This window comes from Microcaecilia unicolor, chromosome 3 (assembly GCF_901765095.1).
Source record: "Microcaecilia unicolor chromosome 3, aMicUni1.1, whole genome shotgun sequence".
NCBI classification, from domain to species: Eukaryota; Metazoa; Chordata; class Amphibia; order Gymnophiona; family Siphonopidae; genus Microcaecilia; species Microcaecilia unicolor.
Window position 1 is genome coordinate 245,621,124 of NC_044033.1, and position 9,513 is coordinate 245,630,636.

At 44.7% G+C, this 9,513-nt stretch overlaps 1 protein-coding gene across 1 annotated transcript in view; it reads left to right on the forward strand.

The window, feature by feature from the left end:
- The window catches only part of LOC115464549, a 371,428-nt gene that overhangs the window by 183,851 nt on the left and 178,064 nt on the right, over positions 1-9,513 (forward strand). The window contains 1 exon segment of the mRNA XM_030194915.1: positions 5,096-5,333. Within this exon segment, the coding sequence (XP_030050775.1) occupies positions 5,096-5,333 (238 nt within the window).

The window sequence follows — 9,513 nt, forward strand, 5'->3', positions numbered from 1 at the left end:
TTTAATGGAAATTCGATGAAGATGAAATAAAAAAAACAGTATTTAATGGAAATTTGATGAAGTCGAAATTAGAAAGCTTTCTAATTTCATTTTCATCGAATTTCCACTAAATACTGGTTTTTTCATATACGTATCTGCTCCGTCTGCTTCCCACCACCCAAAACAGCCAGGCCACATCTTCCTCCTCTCCGAGAGCAGGCATTAATTCATTCCCCATTCCCAAGGGGGGGCTCAGTCCAAGGAGGGTGAACTGCTCAAATCTCAGTGGAAAGTGGGATTTCAAGGCCTAATCGGACGCACTGCTTTTGCCCTACATCGTGCTCTAAATCCAGGAGCCGCTCCGGAGAGGACCTGCCGTGGGAAACGGGCCAGTCCAGCTCCAGTACCGACCGGGAAAAGAGTTAGCAGATTGGGATGCAACTCCATTTGTTAAATCTTGGATGAATAGCAAACATAAGTTGGCTACAGATACAAGAGTGCGGCAAAAATCAACCAAAGCATTGTGTGAAAATCAATTGGCCATTTGGAATTTACAGTAAAGAATATTGTATTTTTTTGATATTGTTTGTAAATTGGTTGCTACAGAGGTCTTTGTACCAATAATGTATAATAAAATTACATGTTGTTAATACTTTACCAGCTAACTCTCTCCCTGGGAATAGCCAGCTCTGCAATTTGGGGGGGGGGGGGGGGGGGTTGGCGCAGAGGTGGATGGGGGAGAGAGCCTGTTGTTAAAAAATTTACCAGCACACCACTGATCGGCTGGTAAAGTTGCAGTCGGCGGTGGACAAAATAAATGGCAAGTTTGATCTGCAAGCCATTAGAATTCTGGAAGTGGAACAATGTGTTGTAGCCGGCAAGGAGGACGCGAAGAAGATGGCGGCACAAGTGGCACTGTTGCAGAAAGAAACGGGAAAGCTGAGAGATAGGTTGAACAAGAAAACCGGGCAAGAAGAAACAACCTTCGCATCGTTGGATTACCTGAGGCTGTGGCAGATAAGAACTTGTATTCCTTCTTTGATTCTTGGCTACCTGAGCACCTGAATATTGAAGGGGGCCAGCATGGAGTGTGGTGTGATCGGGCTCACAGGATCAGAGCAAGAGGGGAGCAGAGCGCTAAGCCGAGAACGGCGATAGCCCATTATACTAATTGGCACACGAAGGAACTAATTCTCAAAGCTTACCGTTCCAAGGCCCCGCTGGAATATGACGGGCATCGGGTGCTATTAGTCAACGACTATTCGGCGAGAGTAGCAGCGCTCCGCAAGGCCATGGCACCCACATGCACGGCATTGTATAAAAAGGGAATCAAGTTTGCTTTACTCTACCCAGCCAAGCTGAGAGTGTGGTATGAAGATCGGGTGTCGTTCTTTCAGGAAGCAGCAGAGGGTAAGGTTTTCTTGGATAAAATTAACACAAGTGGGGAGAGAGAGAATCGGAAGGACAAATGACTGCAGACATGGAAGAAGACAATGAAGAGTGGCAGAAGAAGATCTTACAAGTTAGTGGCAGAAGATTACACCAGCAGCAGAGATACTGGACCTTTATGCTAAAATGAGGACTTGGGAGTTTTAAAACTGATGGTGGGGTGTTAATGGGGCATGGAGGGGAGTATGTGAAGGTAAACAAAGGGGGTATATAGTATGTTTAGGGACTACGGGCCGGTTTAAAGTAGGACTATGTAGACTGTTAAATCAAGGCATGCTTTGTGTTAAATGTACACTTGTTAGGTTCTATTTTGGCAAATCTCATATATTGTTGGGGGACAGGGAGGACTACGGGGAGGAGGGAGTGAGGTGGGAGAGGGGGGCGGTAAGCGGGGGAGTGGGTGTATGTTTGTAGGTGTGAGTGAGAGTGAGGGTGTTTGGGGGGAGGGGGGACAAGGAGGGGAGGGGGGGAGGTAACAGGTATGCCTGAAGGTTATGAGACACAGGGGATTGATGCTATGTTAAAGATGTTACGGTTCTACAGGCTGAGCTGGGAGGCCTGCTGGACAGAACGGAAACAAGATCTGTGTATTAGAGAAGTGATGTGAGATTATGGTTAATTTAAAATTTATTTCCTTGAATGTGGATGGAATCCATTCACCTGTAAAATGCACTAAAATATTGTCCTGGCTGAAGGCTGCAAAAGCTGACATCGCCTTCCTCCAGGAGACACACTTGTCCGGTGTGGAACATGCAAAGCTAAAGAGAGGATGGGTGGGGGAAGTGATTAGTTCATCTTATAATGGTAGACAGAGGGGGTGGCAATACTACTACACAAACAATTACCAGTTAATATACATAAAATAATTCAAGACAGAAATGGGAGATATGTCATCATATTATGTGAGTTATGGGGTTGTAAGTTAGGCTTGTGTAACATATATGGCTCGAATATTTACAACCATTAGTTTTTCTCTGATATAGTAGCCAAGCTGAGTTTGCACACACAGAGTATCAAATGATTGTGGGGAGCGGGGATTTAAATGTGTGTGCTGATTCGACTGTTGACTGCAAACCCGTCCGATCAAGGGGGAAGGCTGCTGAGAATAGGGGAGTAAATTTTCTAGTTAATCAGTTGGGAGTGGTGGATATATGGCGGTTGGTGCATCCTCATGATGTAGAATTTACATTTTATTCATACCCCCATAACACATATTCCAGATTGGATTATTTTCTCATCTCCCACATGTTAATATCAAAGGCCAGGGAGGTTCGGATCATTGATAATACTGTATCAGATCATTCAGCAGTAGCATTTGCTCTTACTTATACAGCAGACCAGGTAGAGAAGGTGTCGAAATTCTCGCCCTCATTGTATGCAGACAATGAATTCCGTACTTTTTTGCGAGAGAAATGGGGGGAATACCAGGTGAATAATGAAATCCCGGAAGTCAGTTCTGTAATTTTTTGGGAGGCCTCTAAGGCTTTGTTATGGGGCCATACACTGGCTTATACATCTGGTAAAAAGAAAAAGTTGGAGGCGGAATTGCTACAGCTTTCATCAGAGTATCAATCTTTGCGTAGGCAGCACATGTATCGATTGGATAAGTCCTCTAAGGATGCTATGATGGCGCTGAGGCGGAGGCTTGATCAGTTGCTAACAAGTAGGGCTGAAAGAGATATATACTATCAGAGATTCAAGCTATTTAAATGAGGGAGTAAAGCGGGCAAGCTTCTGGCTAATTTAGTGCGCCCACATAGGGAAAGGCAAGTTATTACTACCATTAAGGACGGGTCTGGGAAACGGTACACTGAGGAGCAACAAATACAAACCCAATTTGTTGCCTATTATCAATCCCTATATAAGTAGAGGGAGTTGGACCTAGAAAAGAGAGAGGCATTTTTTTAGGATTTGCAGCTGCCAAAGTTTACTGCGGACCAGGTTCAGTGTATGAGTAATATAATAACTCCAGAAGAAATTTGTTTGGGTATAAAAGCCTTAAAGTTGACAAAGGCGCCAGGCCTGGATGGGTACGGTCCTGAATACTATAAAATATTGATGGAAGAGGTGGCAAAACCGCTGGCAGATATGTACGATAGCCTGGTTGGGGGAGGGGGCCAAATTCATCAGAATCTTGCGCACATCATTCTGTTGCCCAAACGGGAAGGATCCGGAACAGGTGGGGTCATATAGACCAATTTCCCTGCTCAATCAAGATATTAAGATATTGGCTGCCATTCTGGCCAGGCGAATGAATAATTTCTTGCCGGATGTCATCCATGAGGACCAGGTAGGCTTTGTTCCTGGTAGATACGCTTCTATGAATATCATTAGAGCTTTGGCAGCCACACATACATACTGGGGAAAAGGGAAGACAGAGGCTATCGTGGGATTGGATATGGAGAAGGCGTTCGATAGTATTTCATGGCAATACCTTTTTTGGGTTCTGGAACAGTTTGGGGTTCAGGGAAGGTTTCTTGATTGGATCAAGGCTTTATATGAGGGGCCCCAAGCCAGGCTATTGGTTAATACTACTACTACTTAACATTTCTAAAGCGCTACTAGGGTTACGCAGCGCTGTACAATTTAACATGGAAGGACAGTCCCTGCTCGAAGAGCTTAATATCATAACGGATAGGTTTCAACTACAAAGAGGAACAAGACAAGGGTGCCCAATGTCCCCGCTGTTATTTCTGCTGGCCATAGAGCCGCTGGCGCTCAAAATCAGGCAGACTCAGGGGTTGAGGGGACTCCAGGTAGGTGGACGGGAGGTTCGCCTTAATTTATTTGCTGATGATATACTGCTCTACTTAGCGGATGCGCCACAACATTTGGAAAAGGCCTTGTCCTTGGTAAGAGATTTTGGGGGCATATCAGGACTCCGAGTTAATTGTGATAAATCGGAACTTCTCCCTTTGTCGGGTGACCTTTTTACATCAGGATCGGAGGGGCTGGCTATCCCGCTGGTGCAGAGTCATATGAGGTATCTGGGTATATATCTAAGTACGAACCCGGAAGAGGTGTATAGGATAAATATTTTGGCACAAATAGATAAAATCAAACAGGTGTGCTCAAGGTGGATGGATCTTCCAAACTCCCTGCTTGGCCGAGTGGCGTTGACTAAAATGATTTTGCTTCCTAAACTTTTATACCAATTGCAGGTTATGCCTATCTGGATTAAACGGAAATAGGAACGAGTGTTCAGGTCGGTAATAAGGGCATTCATTTGGAGGCATAAAGGGTCAAGGATAGGACATCATGTGCTCATTTTACATAAGGAGCAAGGGGGTTTAAATTTACCTGATATACGCTTGTACAATGTGGCAGCATTGATGAGGTTGGTGTATGAAGGGATTAGTGGGAAGTCAAAGTTCACCCCTATGGCCGGGTGCTCCTCATACAGGCTTATTAATTTAGTCCACACGCCGCCTGGATTGGGAACAACGTTTAATAGGCAAATCAGCTTCCTTAAACCCTTGCGGCTAGCCTGGAAGTGGTGGCGCCAGCATCAGGCACGTAGCCCTAACGTGTCTCCTTTCTTGAGACTTGTGGGAAATTCAGCTTTTCCGGCGGGCATGGGGCGGTCGAGATTTCAACAGTGGGAATGAGACTTACATTGGGACACATGTTAAATCAGAAGGAAGAAAGTTTTATGTCCTTTGCACAGGTAAAGGAGCAATGGCAGGTGCTGAATGCGAAGTTATTGCAGTATATGCAGGCAAGGCACTTTTGGCAGCAACTATGGGTTAGGCATGGAGATCAGGCGACATATGGCCTTTTAGACACGAAGGTCTTGGAAATGCCGGTTGGTGGCAGTAGACTGTCTACCTGGTATATGCTGGTGAAGATGACTAGTACAGAAGAAGGAGTGGAGCGTATTATTCTTAAGTGGAATGAGGAACTTGGTACACAATATCATAGACTTACATTTCAAACACTGTTTAAGACGTTGTATGAGATGGTTAAAACAGCAGACATGCAAGAGACTCAATTTAAAATTCTACATAGGGGATATATCACATGGGAGAGAGGAATGCAAATGCAGCTCTGGGAAATAAACCTTTGTCGTAAATGTCAGATGGGGAGGGACAATTTTCTACATGCTTTTTTTTGGAGTGTCCAAAATTGTCCATATGGAATACAGCCTTCAAGGTTATAAATAGGGTATTGCAGTCAACAGTGGAATGGACCTATCCAGCGCTGTTGTTGGGAGGAACAGTCGGATTTAATCACACAGGGTTTTTCATTGCCTCAGAGGAGATTCCTATATATGGCAACTTTGGCAGTGAAGAAAACAATTTTACAGCACTGGACGAGTAAGGAAGAAGTGTCAATAGCAGGGTGGATGTCTAAAATGTTGGAACTAGCTAAATATGAAGGTATGATGTATAAGAGGTCTCATAAAATGGAATGTAAACAATATGCTGATATTTGGCACAGGTTTTTAACAGAGAGTGTGTCTCAAGATGCATAAGGCTTTCTAAAGAGGGGGGAGGGAGGGAGAAAGGGAGGGATGGGGGGAACGGGGAGATCAAGGTGGCTGATGGAGTCTGTAGTTGTTTGAGAGGTGAGTGCGAGGGGGCTGAATAGTGGGTAATTCAATAAAAAGTCAGCTGGTTTAAGTTCGTGTGGAGGGGACACCAGTGTGATGTATATGTTTTATTAGATTGATGTTGATGCCTTGTAATCCAATAAGTGGATTGTTGTCCACTCATGTCGGAGTTTTTTTTTTTTTTTTACATTTCTATTTATTATTGTCAGCAACACATCAACAAATACAATTACCCTCTGGACAATAGCCATCTAGGTCTATTACCCCCTGGATAATTCCCCCCTCCTGTGTGTCAGTTCCAGCCAGGTTAATCCTCTCCCACCCTCCTCTGCCTTTTCAGTGCTCACTCACTCCTTGTTCTGCTGGAGTCTCATCTTCCTCTCTCCTTGCAGTTACTGGCATTTCATTCTTTCCCCTCCTCCCCCCCCCCCCCCCCCCCCCCCCCCGTATTTCACTCTTGCCTTGTTCCACCCTGCCATGGTTACCAGCATTTCACTCCTCCCATCCCTCCCCATGGTGACCTGCACTTCTAATTCCCCCACCCCCAATGACCATCAGTGCTCTTCTTCTCACGCTAACACCAATGCTATGGACTGTACACATCATTCACACAGAAGCCAAGAAGTGAAAAGGCAGCAGAAGATGCAAACTGCAGAAGCCTGAACACCACAGATTGGAAACAAAGCCAGTAAGAGAAAGTACCAGCCACAGACCCTGCACTGCAAAGCTTCCTATTCTTCTCTGGGCTGCTACAAACTAGTGGGGGAACAGCCTGTACAGAAATACATAAGTAATGCCACACTGGGAAAAGACCAAGGGTCCATCGAGCCCAGCATCCTGTCCACGACAGCGGCTAATCCAGGCCAAGGGCACCTGGCAAGCTTCCCAAACGTACAAACATTCTATAAATGTTATTCCTGGAATTGTGGATTTTTCCCAAGTCCATTTAGTAGTGGTTTATGGACTTGTCCTTTAGGAAACCATCTAACCCCTTTTTAAACTCTACCAAGCTAACCGCCTTCACCACGTTCTCCGGCAACGAATTCCAGAGTTTAATTATGCGTTGGGTGAAGAAACATTTTCTCCAATTTGTTTTAAATTTACTACACTGTAATTTCATTGCATGCCCCCTAGTCCTAGTATTTTTGGAAAGCGTGAACAGACGCTTCACATCCACCTGTTCCACTCCACTAATTATTTTATACTAGCCGTTGAGCCCGTGAAAACGGGCTACTTTTGGAATGGGGGGGGTTCCGAGCCCCCCCCCCCCCCCCACAGAGTCGCCGCCGCCGCCACCCCTCCACCCGGCCCGAACAGCACTGTAAACTTAAATCAGCATGCAGCAGCAGGCACATCAGCAAAGCTGCCGTCGGGGCGGGCGTCCTTCTCTGCCTGTGTCCCGCCCACGTGTGACGTAACGTCGGCGAGGGCGGGACAAAGGCAGAGAAGGAAGCCCGACGGCAGCTTTGCTGATGTGCCTGCTGCTGCGTGGTGATGTAAGTTCACAGTGCTCGGGCCAGATGGAGGGGCGGCGGCGACTCCGGGGGGGGAGGGGGTGCGGTTCCGACGTCTGCAGCATGCCAGTAGAGACTTCCCTCTCTGTCCCGCCCCCATCATCACGTATTGAAGCGGGGGCGGGGCAGAGAGGGAAGTCTCTACTGCGCATTTGCGAGTGAGTACGGTCACTCGCCGTTTATATGTTTGATACCTCTATCATGTCTCCCCTCAGCTGTTTCTTCTCCAAGCTGAAAAGCCCTAGCATCCTTAGTCTTTCTTCATAAGGAAGTCGTCCCATCCCAGCTATCATTTTCGTTGCCCTTCGCTGCACCTTTTCCAATTCTACTATATCTTTCTTGAGATGCGGCGACCAGAATTGAACACAATACTCAAGGTGCAGTCGCACCATGGAGCGATACAACGGCATTATAACATACTCACACCTGTTTTCCATACCTTTCCTAATAATACCCAACATTCTATTCGCTTTCCTAGACGCAGCAGCACACTGAGCAGAAGGTTCCAGTGTATTATCAACAATGACACCCAGATCCCTTTCTTGGTCCATAACTCCTAACGTGGAACCTTGCATGATGTAGCTACCTGGAGGGCAGTTCTGCCACGTCTCTCTCACTTACAGCACACTCAAGCCAAATTTTGCACCACATTCCCACTCTACAAGCGGCAGAACCTTGTCATTCATCCTCCTCCCTGATCCTCTCATTTCTCTCTCTCATGATTTCCTCTTTTCTGCTTCTCCTCCTGATCCATTCTTAGGCTCTCACAAGACACATCTTCTCACTTCCTCTAACTTCCTCCACTCAGTGGAGCCAGCCGCTCTGCCTCTGTTAATGTTGACCAACCTCTAACATTAAAATTGGATCATTTCCCTTCCTTTGGAAAGATTGGGCTCTAAGTGGTATACATTACATAACTGACGTTTATGCAGCCAACAATTTTGTCCCCATTGATACTTTAGTAACCAAATTTCGACTTCCTGATAATCAATATTTACAACTGAAATCTTCTCTAAATAATTGGATAAAGACAAAATTCAATGCACAACAAACTTCAGACATCTCTCAAATCTTCAATACTATAACTAAAACTAAGGGAATTGCCTCACAATTTATTCCATTTTATTACCCACTGAACATTCAAGAATTGAGGCACTTCAAGATATCTGGTTAATGGATACCAACCATAGTATGTCCGATAAATTGTGGAAATGCTTCTGGACAAAGTCTATGAAGCCCATCGCCTCGGCTTCTATATTACAGTCTCTCTATTTACTAACACACAAAGCCTTGTGGCCTCCAATTAAACAACATAAGGTGGATTCTACAGCATCCAACTTGTGTTGGTCTTGTAATAAACATATTGATACCTTAGAACACATGTGCTTTTCCTGTCTTGATCTTAAAAATGTATGGTCCTTAGTCTGGGATAGAATACGTGAAATACTTCATTTGACCATTCCTCTTACATTCTAGCTCATTGTATTTCGCTCTGCTGGACTGAACACTTAGGTCATAAATGTAACTACAAACTGTTTGACACATTGGTGGCCATAGCATTCTCCACTATCGTCAAGAATTGGAAAAATCATAAATTAGTTTCTTATTGCTTTTGGTGGGCCAATGTTTGCATGATTCTTAAATATGAAAAATTAATTGCAGAGCGTAATAACCTCATGCATATGTTTATCCAGACATGGGATCAGGTTGTACAATTTTGCAAATCACAAGATTAAGTAAACCATCGTAACTCGAAATTCATCTGTAAAACCTTCCACTTGTATTGGTACTACTGATTAATGTTATTACAATGTATGAAACTATCACTATATCCTGTATGCGACAGTTTATTGTTTGCTTATTTATGTTTGAATATGTTTTCAGAAATTAAATATTTGAACGTAAAAAAAATGTAGACCAACCTCATTGGTACTCCAACAGCCACCGAGCCTCATTTTGGTGCTTCAATAGCCTCTTTCACTGTATTTCAATTTCCAAGCGTCATTCCGGTGCACTAAT